Source organism: Melopsittacus undulatus, chromosome 5 (assembly GCF_012275295.1).
Source record: "Melopsittacus undulatus isolate bMelUnd1 chromosome 5, bMelUnd1.mat.Z, whole genome shotgun sequence".
NCBI lineage: Eukaryota > Metazoa > Chordata > Aves > Psittaciformes > Psittaculidae > Melopsittacus > Melopsittacus undulatus.
Window position 1 is genome coordinate 28,611,903 of NC_047531.1, and position 13,897 is coordinate 28,625,799.

The following is a 13,897-nucleotide window of genomic DNA, read 5'->3' on the forward strand; positions in this document are numbered from 1 at the left end:
TTCCACAAAACAAAAAAATACCATGAGAAAGTAGCTGATAAGACTTTCAAACCTTACATTTCACTAGCTAAGATCCAATTTGTTACTCTAATAAAACCTCTCTATAGTTAATTTAAAATGTTGCTTTCTCTTAACCTATTATTCCCTCCAATGGTTTAGACGTTCAGTTCAGCTAATAATTCTGAATTCCTACTTGGGCAGTAGAAACTGATGCTATTTGAGATACTTGTTTTCCCCATGTCACCACATACTGCTGCAGGGCTGTTGGTGATATTCATGCCTTTTTTGTACAAGTGCTTTGCTGAAATGTGTTCATAGAGGACAGTCATTTCTGTAGGGCCTTCCTGCAGCTTGCTTGCTTTTCCCATGGACGTGACTCCATCGCTGTCCTGTCTCTAAGCTGTCATGTCCAGTGTCTCCTAGGCTGGGGAGTGTTTCTGCACAGCACTGAGACTCCGATAGTTAACTTTTATGTGGTTAACAAATCCACAGAATTGATACTTTTTTTTACAGCTCCCTTGTCACGATCAGATTTGGAATCTATTTAGGCTTCTACTGCCTCATGTATTGATGCAGCAACAGAATAATTTAGCGATGTTGCAAACAGAAGTCCTGAAAGCACTGGAGATGAATTGCCTGTAGATTGTGTGTCACTATGATGGATTCCACTCCATTATTATACAGGACTTTGCAAAGGCTGAGTAAAAGATCTTGGAAGGTCAATGAGATGATTATTTTAAATATCCCATAAATTTCATTCAGTTCTGATTAAAAGAAGGAGGCAGTGCCTAGAGGATTTAAGTTTCCCTCAGCATCCTGCAGTCCAGCTATTAATTTTTGTAGCCTTTTAATAGGTCTGGCTGGTTTATATCTGTTTTCATTCCTTTTTAGCATCCTCCTCTCTCACTCACACCATTTCCCCGACTGTGGCCGAAGTTTGCAGTTGGTTTTGTTTGCTGAAAGCTGGTGGTTGGTTGGGTGATAAATGGACCTGTCCCTCTTTTCAGGGGTGCTGTTGTAGTGAGAGAGAGGAAGCAGTTTGTGGAACCACAAAAGACTGTCTGTAGCTGCCCAGCATAAGTGGATCAGTGTTCCCTAGCAGCAAACTGCAAAAAATACATGGCATATATATATATAAGACTCTTTTCCCCCTAATCTTCATTAGTCCTTATTCTCTTTGAGGTGAAGTTAAAGAATGCATACCCAGTTTACCCCAGGAATATCTGTTGTATTGCAAACAGGAGTTTGAGGCAATTCAGTTTGAGCCCTTAATTTCCTTTCAGTGAGGTGACAAAGAATGCTCTACTTTGTCCACCAAACATAGTGTTTGGTGTGCTGTGCTGTGCACAGGAGTCGTGGGGTTCTCACACTACACATTGCTAATACAGTCGTAGTCAGAAGCTGCATTTTCTTATTGGTTAGAAGGTGAAAATCTTCTGTGTTGCCCAAACCAGACTTGTCTGCAGCTGTTTGTGATTTCTCTGGAACAGCCACGCACACTTCAGGCAGGACAAGTGGTTCCCTGTTAGTTCAGTATTTTCTGTTCCTCAGGGAAGGTGTGTGATTTTGTTGTTTGGTAGATGGCAGAGGCTTCCACTTTTCCTGACTGTATCTCCCTATGTTGTTTTTACCCCGGAATGTTTTCCTGACAAGTGGCTTTGCTGTAATCAGTCCTGCAAGTGTCGCTTGGGTGGGACACTCCTACTGACAAGTAGCAATCTGGATGGATGCTCCCAAAGGAGCACTTCTGAATTTTGAAGTATATTTCTCCGTGAGTCCAAAACAGTCCTTGCTTGGTGACTTTCCACACGTTCCACAGCCTTACAGTTACCCTCAGGATTTTTCATTTGAAGACATGTTTATAACCTATATGGTTTATTTGGTTTTTTTTCATTTGCACTGAAGGTTATTAGGTGGGTGATTCAGGAAACTGTGATAGGAAGGAACACTGTACACTCAAAAAACAGGAATAATTAACTCTTTCGGTTCATGAATGTGTTTTCATTCATTAAAGGGAAAATAATATTTATTGCATTTAGTCATACACAGCTACTTCTCTGTTTTTGTTGTGTCATAAAGGGCACAGAAACTGCAACGACTTGTGACAGGTTTCAGTCCCTCATCATAGGGACCATAGTACCAACTGTTTTTTCCAAGCTCACTTTTTGGTAGGTCTCTGCTAATAAGTTGATGACAGAACCATTTCATGTTTGCTTTATTGTTTTGGAGTCCACATAGCAGAAAACATAAAGCTGCCAGTAACTGTGGCACCTGGATGACAGCTGTTGTCTAATGTAGACTGCCTGGCCTCATGTGTCTTCTTCCAGCTGTTCTGCTTGCTGTGATGCTGTCATAACATTGCAGCAGAGCTGTGAATTGCCTCTTCCTCTTAGCTCTGATTTGTTTGTTTATAAAGAATTTTTAGATCCTCAAATTGAAGGTTGCATTTGATGGAGGATATTTATTGTATCTGAATGTAACACCACTGTAGAGTTAAAATAGGCTTTCGTAAATAGTTGATATTCCAGTATCAAACAAAAGCAAACCAGGCTGCCAATTAAAACATACCATGCCAAGGCATAGAAATATAAGGATAGATTTATTTTTTCTTTTGGTGGCATAAACTACAACATGTAAATCCATAGTTTTGTTACAGCTCTACAGTGCAAACACTAAAATTATATTAACATGACCTAAAGGAGATGGTGCTGTGGTATAGAAATACTAAAATATTAATGAAAATAAAATATGGAAATAAAACATATTAAATATTAGTGGTTTTTAATGTTAATCATGAGTAGAACTGATGGAAATGCCTTTTTTTTTCATTACCTCTGCACACTAGAAACTCCATCCCTCCCTCCACTTAGGGAAATAAGAACTAATATACACGTTATATTTACACAGACTTAGGGGACAGATTCAGAGATAAGTTCTGTTTTCAAAATGCCATTAGTAATCTTGCATTTACTTTTGAGACACCATGGGCTGTTTTTCAGAGTTCTGAGTGTCTCAAAGAAATGTTGGTGAAAGTACTTGTGGTATTTAGCCTCTGTGTGTCTCAGCCAAACTGGGAAGCTGGATTTGCACACGCAGTATTTCATGGTCTCAGAGGCAGCCAGTGTCAGAGAGGGAATTGAACTCGCGGGTGTTTGGCTTGGTCCTATGTTTGGGCCACTCTTCAGAGAATAGCCTTGTAAGCCCACTTATTTCTGACAAGTCTGTGGCTGAAATCCTGCACCAAATAGTTTGAAAAATATAAGGACAAAACACACGACTGTAAGAATGATGAATGTGGTACAGTTGTGGGGTGCTAGGAGAGAGATAAATGGTTCAGGTTAAGCTTGGTCGAATTAAGTTTATCAGGCAAAAATTATAGCTACTCTGGTTAAAATTTCTGTAATCTAATTTTTTTCTTCTTCTTTTTTACTCACCCCCCATCAAGCAGAAAGAGAATTTGACCCAAATAAACACTGTGGAGTACTGGATCCTGAAACAAAGAAACCTTGCACAAGATCGCTCACCTGCAAGGTATTTTTCTTAGAAGATAAAATATCAGATGCTTTGTTATAGTTTAAATCCTGCCACAGTAGTTTGAGAGGTCATACCTGCTCCTGTCTTACAGACAATGGGTATGGTATTCAGACGCTGTCTTCAGGTAATTCTTTTGAGTAATTCTGTTTCTTTGAATCAGAGCATCTGCATTATTCCACTGATATTTCTAAAAAGATCTTTTTTTCTTGTAATTTTGTTATGCAGAAAGCATCAAAGTGTAATGTAGAAGCACAAGTACTAACTTTAAGTGCTCCTTTTTTGGTTCATGTGTGCAACAATGTTATAGTCAGTTTTTAGTAAAAAAAATATGTGATTTTTGTATTCTAAATTGGAGGCTGCCCTTGTGATAGTAATAAGTCTGATGTCAAAATGTAGCAGCAGTGTAAGGTATATTATAAAGAATATTTGTATGTGTCTGTGCTGCCTGTCAGTAGAGTTGATCAGTTAAATTCACTTTAAAATCTGTTTTTTCAATCCAATGAGATCAATTTTTTGTTATAAGTTAAAAGTTACAATGATGTTACTTCTTAATGCTTTAAAATTACTGGAATTATATTTTCTGTCTTGGAAAAGGTAACAATAAGACTCAATTGTATGAAAACATTTGCAAGAAGTAATTTTAGCCTTGATGCTGACATTTCTTAAGAATTACTTAAATTCTCAAAGATAATATAGAATAACAGCTTTATTTCCATAACTGTGGCTAAAGTTGTTTGAAGTAGATTTTATCTTTTAGAGTTGTGGTGTATCGGAAGTATAGAGGACTCATAAACAATGTCATGCACACACAAATGCTTTTTAACCACCCTATTTTTAGACTCATTCACTTAATCATCGACGAGCAGTTCCAGGCCGTAAAAAACAGTTTGACATCCTTCTAGCTGAACACAAAGCTCGATCCAGGGAAAAAGAAGTTGCAAAAGACAAAGAGCATCCACCATCTGCAAGGGAAAGTTATCAGAGCCAGCCCACACCAGCACAAGACTCTCTGTCAGGATCTTCAGTGAACTCTGGGCAAGAATCTAAAGTAACATCTCCTGCAAAATCTAGACCACCAAATTCTGTACTTCCAAGGTAAGCAATTCTCCAGCGTGGAATGGAAGGTGCTGTAAGAAATGTCTTAGTCCTTGGTACAGCTCATTTTATAAGCATTCATCACTTCTTTAGACTATTGCATGATAAAACATATAAGATTTTCTGCTAGCAGTAGAAGATGCTTATATAAACCTAAATCTGTCCATGGTAGCCTGTGATCTGATTGGGAATAAGGTAAGGAGTGATGTCCACCCTAGACTCAGAATCTGAGACTGACTGCATTTTTTGGCTAAAATGGTCAGTAATCATTAGGAAAGGTCACATTCAAGTCATTCTGGCACGCCTGGGAATAAAAGTCTATTTATATGAATCAGGGTAGGTGTCAGTGGGGAAATTCTGCACATTTATGTAGAATATTTCTCTGCAAATACTTCACCAGTTACATCAGTGGAAGGTCTTGTAAAAAGGGGATAATTTAGTGTAAACGACAATGTGAGCAGCTAGTTCTTAGAGGTATTGATTTGAAACTCTCTGTAGCATGTCTTTTCTCATTTTGGAAATTTTTCTTAGAAAGGGGAAAAAGAATCTTCAGAAAGACAATGCAAAGACATCCCTTTAGGAAAGCTAATGTGAGGTATTTGATCTAGTTGGAATTCTAATTATCCTCTGGTAAACTTCCCATATGTTTTGTTTGGGGTTTTTTTTGGTACTAGCTTTGGCTGGAGCAAATAGAGGTAAACCAGTTGGTTTTGTTCATATTTATCTTGCTTCACATTTCTTTTCTTGAAGAAGCCGTGGACAGGATTGGGTGCCCATTTGGGGGCTTTTGTACTAAGTCTCTATTTCAAAGAGTTATTTGTTGTGTTTGCTATCTCAAGTCTTATAGAGACAGCATTCCCAATGTTTTCTGTGTGTTCATAAAGCAGTAATGACATTTTATTTGTACAGTGGCAGAGATGGGTTTTACAGGGTCTGAGTGAAAGGATAGCAAAAGACTGCCCACAAATAAATTGGTGAGAAATCTGCACAATTCTTGGACAAGGAGTGACTTTACACAGTCCTTACATAGAGAGGAGCACAGAGGGAGAGGCAGATGTTTTTAGTATGTGTTACAGTGAAAGAAGCAAAAGTGGAATGCAATTGAGTGAGAGTCAGCTAAAGACATTGCAAAGGTAGAAGATGAGCAGAATTTTAGCTGTCATACATTATGTTTGTATAATCTACACTTCCATTTCTGCTGCAGTGCCCCTGTTCTGTCCTGTCTGGTTTTGCAAGCCCTGTGCCAGAGGAAAGCCTTGCTGGGAGCCAGCAAGGCTGCAGCTCTGCTGCAGGAAGAGGTGGTGTAAGTGCTCCCTGCTCTGCTGAGGCAGTGTTTTCCTGGTGGTGACTTGGCTTGACCTCCACGCTTTTTCCAAAGGCTGAGGAGCACTCACACAACGTATGCTGTGCAACAGCAACTGCTGCAGTTATTTCTAGCTGATGGGCATTGGTTAGCAATCCCTGCTCAGTTCAGAAGAGGGCACTTGTCCACAGTCTTAGTGACTGCTATGTCCTGATAGCATTAATTCATGAGACTGAAGATCAGATTTTGCTCAATGTAGACATCTGCAACCTCAGAGGTCCACATACATACCTGGTTGTACAAACTGTAACTGAGAATCCTTTTCCACCACTGCTGCTGGTTTGTTTCCAAGCTACTTTTGAATGGTAGGGCATCCTGGTGCCCTGTGGTGTGAAGGCATTCCCACTTTGTTCTAACAGATTTTAGACAAAGATAAAGAAAACCTACATGTTGTAAGAGGCAAATTTAAAATTACAGGCAATACAGAAGTGCTTCTGCTAACATTAATTGGGTGATAACCCATGATACATTTCTGATAAGACCAAATGTCAGCTATTCTGTATCTTTTACTGTCCTTCCTTATGTGATCATTTCTTGTGTAATTCACTTTGATGCTTCACTCTGGCAGGCAGGTTTGCAGAGCTTTTGAGCACTGATGACTTAAATGTATATTCTTCTTCTAGACCGTCATCTGCAAATAGCATAAACAGCAACAGTTCTTCAAACCACAGTGGGTACGTACCAGAACTGCCACTGCCTTCCATGGGAGGAGATTTAACAAGCAGATTGTCCAGTGATGAAGGAGAAGCGGATGGAGCTGAAGAATCTGAGAAATTAGACTGTCATTTTTCTGGACACCATCCCAGACCTCTTGGGGTATGTGTCTGTCTCTGGCATGCCTTGCTGTAATTCTTATGTAGTTAGGGAAGGAAAAGAAGTAATTTAGCAAAAATGTAAGGAATGAGGGCCTTACACTCTGAAAACTGTCTTCTAAAGAAATCAAATACATTTAACAGAAAATGGTATGGATGGAATAAGGTAGGAGGAAAAGACTGGTTAGTGCATGTGACAGAGAGGTTGTAGAACAAGATGAGCAGCCAAAAATCACAAGTTCTAGTTTTAGATTTTCCCCTCAGTAGATTGCAACGCATGTGCAGTTCTGCTCAAGTGAGGAAAGCTGCGCTGTTTTCACTACAGCATGAACAGATAATCTCTTTGTAGTTATAGTTCTTATGGAACTGTACCTTGCAATTGGTTGCAGCTCTGAAAATCATATGGCAACAAAGGGCTATTACAGTGCTTCACTGATTTTTGTCATCTGGTTTGAATCAGTAATTACGTATCATTTATGTGAGTGTGTGTGGACTCAGAAGCCATTGCTTCATTCATCTAAAAATGGAAAGTCTAAGAGTACAGCATAGCCTGTCTGCTTTGGTGGTGGCTCAAGTATGTGCTTCTCTGGCAGCTGTTTTTGTCTCTCCCATATTGGTCAGAAATTTAATGGTAAGTAGTAAGAGCTGCCTTGTGGCATTCTCTGCAGTGTGAACTTGTTTACACTGTACAGACCAAGAAGGAATGGGAGAACTCTTGAACTTCTAAGCAGTTGGTTCTCATCAAAACTGAGCCAACAAATGAAATTAATGATGAATTCCCTTATGTGTTTTCCATATGATATGCAGAATAAAACAAACACTGTGATAACTGTAGGATTGTCTGTATTCCCTAAAGCAAAGGAGAACTTGTTACTGTCGGACACCAGTAAAAAGTATGAGCTGAACATAAAATGACTGTCAGATGAAATTCTGTATTTGGTTCTTACCGAAAAGAAGAATTATTATAGGCCATATCATACTGTGATATGCAGGAACCTCATGCCTCCTTGGTACTCTCGTATTCTACTTTGGTTTTACTGACTGCTTCTCTGTGAATTAAAAACTAAAGCTTCACAGCATGTGTGTCCACACAAATGAACAGTCTTGTACAGGCATCGTCAGAGAGGCTTGGCTGTCAATGGCCATTCTGGTTTAGGATTTTTGTGCTGTTTTAAGGCATATCCCACTGACACATCTGTCCTTTGAGATCTCAGCACCTCCCAGCTGAAGCAGTTACTGGCAGTGCAGCTGTTCTTAGTCCACATCAACAGGAAGTCAGGAAAGATGATATAAATCACCTTCAGCAGAAGCTTCTGCTAACTTGCTACATGTCATATTGAAGTGCACTGTTTTCCTTATGAAGTCTATCTCCCAGCTGGGTGGTAGTAATTGATGGAGAAAAGGCAGTAGCTTCTTAACCTACCTCTTAGTGGTGGCTGATCTGTGGCACTGGGAGGTGAGACTAGTTTATCAGCTTAGGTGGTGGTTTTAGTTAACCTGTTTAACCTTGTCATGAAACAGATGTAAGATAAACAGGGAGTCACTACTCACTATCCAGTAAGCTGAAGGTACTGTAAACAGATGATCTTCTACTGCATCAGCTGCTTCTGCTCTCAGCCAGAATCTGGGGACTTGGTCCCTGCATGGTGGAGTGTTGTCTTATTTTCTGAGGATGATTTATAACAGGTTTCTCTCCCACAAACACATTTTGCAGCAGTTCTCTGTGTGAGATCAGTAAGACTGAACTGAAGAAGGGTAGATTTCTGATGATTCCATTTCAGTGTAGCGTAGTAGGACTTTTCTGGAAGTTCCCCAGAGGAAGCAGAGCAAATATGCCTGAGCTCTGCAGAACTCTCAAAATATTTACTACTCCTCTAGATGATTTCCATACACTGTGAAGAGAGTACCCACTGTTCTGTTGTGTAGCACAGGTGCCATGCATAGTTATACATTTACCAACCTGTCACTGGTTTATTTATTAAGTAGATACTAAAGACATTCTTGTTGCACCTTTTTCCTCTTCAGTTATGTTTTTATTCCTGTTACACAGTTATGAGATTTGATGTATACAGAATGGTGAAACCATCTTTCAGAGGCAGTAAAGAGTATTAGTAGGCAGAACTGATTCTTAACATTACCTCAGCATTTATATTCTTTTCCTGTTGCACACAGGTGCCTGACAGCAAACTGATTTGTTAGTGAAATACAAAGTATACTTGACACTGACTTGAAACATTGTGCACATATTTGTATATCATTAAAAAAGTATTTATGCCGTAGGTAGTGAAACTCACCTTTTTTAAAGGTGTTTTATGTGCATGATACAAATTACAAAGGTGTTCCTTGATCTATAAATTGATATTTTATAATGTAGATATATAGGTTTTAAGCAATGTTGAAATATCTTTTCTTTCAGTTTTGTTCATACGGCAGTCGCTTAATGGGAAGAGGGTACTATGTCTTTGACAGAAGATGGGACCATTTTCGATTTGCGCTAAACTCCATGGTAGAAAAACACTTGAACTCACAGATGTGGAAGTAAGTGGGGGTTTTACACTTGGTGGGTAGTTTAACATTTTTAGTTCTGTAAAACATCTAAATTAAACACTCCATGGGAAGCATTTGTAAAGTTACCTCTGTATTAAGGCATAGCAGTAATACAAGTACAGATTTTCTCTTCTCTCTTAAGTAATACACAGGCACAACCGAACAATCTTCTATTCTGATGTAAATTTACGCCAGATTTAGCACTTTTTTTTAGCCTCTCTGAATCTGGGGAGGAGTAATTCAGTAGTTAACATTAAAGCATTAAAACTCAGTGTTTTCTGGGTTTGGAGATATGCTTTGATATCACATAGTTTTATAACACAGGTTAGATTTTGCCTAGACTTCTATAACCTGTATCATGCACTCTTATCACCCACTCAGAGTTTGCTCTGTAAGACTTGTGTTTTGTAAGATCAGGAACTCGGTACACACTTGCCTGTGTGTAAGATGGAATGTGATAGTTTTTTAGTCAATAGTGCCCTTGGTGGCCGTGAGGTCTTAAAGTTCTGATTATTACTCACCGTTGAAGCCCCTCTATATCGTATGTGCAAGTTCCAACCACTATAGGCTTTGGCTGCACAGGTACATGAAAATAGACTGCACTAATAAAAACCTTGCTAATTCTTAAAAAAAAAAAAAGTCTATTTGAAAAGCTCATGCCATCTGCAGGTAGGGTTGTTGGGTTTTTGGGGGGTATTCTGCTACAGCATGTGCATACTTGCAGTGTAATGACACTAAAGTGCAGTGTTTCATGTCACTGTTTGTTATCAGGACTATGTTATATTCATTGGATGGCAGCCATTAGGTAAACAAGGTTTGACTTTTATTTAAATATATTTTTGAAACACTAAAGCTCAGCTTGTCTGACTAACCTGGTAACTTGATGATAACAGTGCTACTGTGCTGGGAGACATAGTTTAGAAATGGTTGGGTTTGCCATAAAAGGGCCAGTGTCATGTCTATTTAGGGACAGATCATGCTTGATCTTCAAGGGGGTTTCTCTCTTCTACTTTGTAAATTTGGCTGTTATCTAGTGTCTGTCACCTTCCTCAAATAAAACTACTTAATTTTCTTAAATAAGAAGGTTAAAACTTGTTATCTATTGGCTTTGTTTGTTAAGACAAACAAAATGTGTCACTAGTACCACTACTATCACAAAAACCAAAAATAACCTCTGTAGTAGTTACATGATACAAGAAATAAACAGGCCTCATCCTGCTCCCATTAAATCCAGTTGTAAATGTTTTCCCAAATTCTAGCCATTTATGTAATCTCTAATATTTTAACAAATTCCGTCTGTACTTACTTGTCTGTGTAACACAGGAAGCTCACAGTGCTTAACCCCTATTATATTCTTCTGTTGTCCTCAACCCTCCTCTAGACTGATTTGTTCCTGTCTTCCCCAAGCAGGAGTATGGGTAAAGCTGTTTTATAACTGGTGCTTGTGCAACTCTGTAGTTGGAGCTACAGGTACACAGATACCAGGCCATGTTTCGAGAGTGGTAATAACATTTGCAAAGTACTTTTTATCCCTAGTTCTCAAAGTACTTGACAAAGGTGAGTAAGAATTATCAGCCCTTCCTGAGAAACAGCTCTGTTCACATAGCAAGTTGCAGGCAGTAGGACTTCCTCATTTCTGGCACATGAACTGTATGTAATCCCTTATGTAACTGTGCCATAAACAGTGTTCTGTCTGACAGTCTCCAAAGGAGGAATACCAGGAGAGAGCACTTGTAATTAGGATTTGATTTATGATAAAACAGCACACCCAGTGCTGCTCTTTTGTCATACTTCTTTGAGGGCAAGAGTAAGCCTTTAAAGCTAACAAGGTGTCAGTAGTGAGGATAACAAGGGCAGAGTTATGGTGATGTACAGCTTCTTAACAAAGAGAAAGAGGATTAAACTGTGAATTAAATTGTATTCTAAATAATGAGAAAAGCTCACATAATTTTCCAAGAGATGTTATAGAAGTCTGGTTCTTTGTTAACACTGAGCTAGATAAAATAATAGATGATGATGGCTGAGCAGAAAGGAATTTGAATACATTCTACTAATTCCACAGGAATTATTATTAGATTTTATTCTCAGAATAGTACTCAACTAGTTATAATTCTTATCAAGCTTTGTTTAATAATTTTTCAATTTTTCAATATCAGTGAAACTGATCAGTAACTTACCTAGCTAATCCCATCTAACCAGCTCCCAGATGAGCTGTTGGGAATACCACTGCATTTGGAAAGGGATGAGCTTTCCTCTTTAAGCTCAGTGATTAAGTACTTCACAACCACCCAGAACTGGCTCATTTACTACCCTCATCAGATCTAACCTGCGAGTTTAGGTTGGTATGGAAACAGTTCCATAACTTGAACTTTCAAACAAAACATACACAACGAGTGAAACAGAGTGCCTAGGATCACTATAGAGCCCAGCATCAGGCATTTTATTCGTATTATTTGTTTGGTAAAACAGGAGAGGAAAAAAGGAAATTAAATTCATAATAAAGTGATTAAATTCCAGCGCAATGCACATAATTGCTACATGGGACACTTGTGCTGAAGTGGAGCTCAGTTCTGGTTTAACTGAGTTACACAGTTTAGGACTCATGTGCCATGACAGAATTGTATAGGGAAAATGACGCTGCATGGTTCTTTATCTAATCAGCCTCTGTTAGGTCTCTGCTGCCTTCACAGATTTAATGTGCCCCATTTCAAAATTAGGTTTTAGGAAAATGTACTTCACAATCCAGCTTTCCCAAATTTTTGCAATACACTTGTGGTTTAGGGTTTGTTGTTTGTATTAAATCCCAAGGAAACCTCATAATGGAATTGCAGGTTAAAAATGAGAGAGGAAAAATCATAAGCAAAAGCATTTTTAAACTGTAGAATGCAGAGCTAATTTTGACTGGTGAATATGAAAATACATGTGAACGGTAGAATAGGTATCAACATTGGAGTGATCTAGGTTTGCCTGTTTTATCAAGTTGGTCCTTCTCCGAAGTTGTTTCCTATATGCATTGTTCAGGTGGATTTTTTTATGTATCTAAATGTTTCCTTCTTTTTTCTCTTTTCCCCTCCCTATCCCTCTTCTTTATTTAGGAAAATTCCTCCTGCGGCAGATAGTCCCATGCCTTCTCCAGCAGCACACGTCTCCACTCCTTTTCCAGCATCAGTCTTACAGCCTTTCAGCACCCCCAGTGCGGTGTATATTCCTTCAACACCTATCAGTTCCAGAATCACTTCTTCTTCTTACCTAATGACATCAGCCATGTTATCAAATGCAGCCTTCGTGACAACATCAGATACGAATTCCATTATGTCACACACTACAGCTTTTCCTCACATGGCTGCAAGCCTAAGTATCATGGACTCAACTTTCAAGGCACCATCAGCTGTGTCACCAGTGCCAGCAGTCATCCCTTCCCCATCCCACAAGCCATCCAAAACAAAAACCAGCAAATCCTCAAAAGTGAAAGACCTGTCATCTCGGGGTGATGAGTCTTCAAGTAACAAAAAGAAAAAGCCGCAGTCGTCGTCCTCATCATCATCGTCATCGTCCTCATTATCTTTGCAGACATCTTCCTCGTCTTCATTTTCAGGGTCCCACAAAAAGAACTGTGTCCTGAACCCCAGTTCGACTTTGAACTCCTATCAGGCTACATCTTCCTATAACAGTATGTCTGTGCACAATACAAATAACGGAACAAGCCCACTCAGTGCCAAATCGGAGCCCTCAGGACGGACTTCATTATCAAGTAGTTCAACAGACTCAGTGAAACATATGAGCATGGTAGTAAGCAGTATTGACTCTTCTAATCTGTCTGTATCTTCTCTTGTGCATCACTCAGGGGACCACTCCCTGGGAGCACATAACGCAGTGTCTTCTCTACCCCTTTCTTTTGACAAATCAGAAGGAAAAAAACGTAAAAACTCTAGTTCTAGTAGCAAAGCCTGTAAAATCACTAAAATGCCTGGTATGAATAGTGTTCATAGAAAGAGCACTGCCAACCTTATTTCTGCGGTGCCAGATCCTACAAGCAGCTCCATCTCTCGGCAGGTAAGGGACTCTTCCAGTTATTTTTATGCAGGTCATGTCTGATTTGAAATATTTTATGCACTCTGAAAAGAAAATACTGTGTTTGCTTCAGATTGGTTTCCATCACACAACTTACTTCATAGGTTAATACAGGAACATATTTGTATTTGTTTTGTACCAATCAGAGAAAGATGTTTTTAGAGTTTTAAAATATATATATATATCTACTTTCGTAAATATTTTAATGAGATTTTTTATTCAATTAATAAAGTAGCCATTTGTATCTCTGAAAGTGAAATGGAATGTCCAGAATGGATAAAGAATTTTTAGAGATTAATTTTTTTACCTTAATTCTCATCTCTGAAATAAATGGTGTCATTAAAACAGGAAGATAAGAGTCAGCATTTCTGTTTGTTTCTTTTTCCCAAACTTGTGGCTGATTCATTTGTTAATGTTACACAAGTCTCCTCTTTGCTCTGATGTATAAGGCTTACATCTGCCTTTCCCCTGCAGA

General features: G+C 38.8%; 1 protein-coding gene across 3 annotated transcripts in view; it reads left to right on the forward strand.

Annotated features, from left to right (window-relative positions):
* Nucleotides 1–13,897, forward strand: part of ATXN7L1 (ataxin 7 like 1) — a 113,082-nt gene that overhangs the window by 91,317 nt on the left and 7,868 nt on the right. For all 3 annotated transcript variants that reach the window (XM_034062976.1, XM_031048333.2, XM_031048332.2), the window contains 5 exons: nucleotides 3,449–3,531; nucleotides 4,373–4,629; nucleotides 6,616–6,808; nucleotides 9,221–9,342; nucleotides 12,447–13,404. In XM_034062976.1, the coding sequence (XP_033918867.1) occupies nucleotides 3,449–3,531; nucleotides 4,373–4,629; nucleotides 6,616–6,808; nucleotides 9,221–9,342; nucleotides 12,447–13,404 (1,613 nt within the window). The remainder of the gene's footprint in view (nucleotides 1–3,448; nucleotides 3,532–4,372; nucleotides 4,630–6,615; nucleotides 6,809–9,220; nucleotides 9,343–12,446; nucleotides 13,405–13,897) is intronic.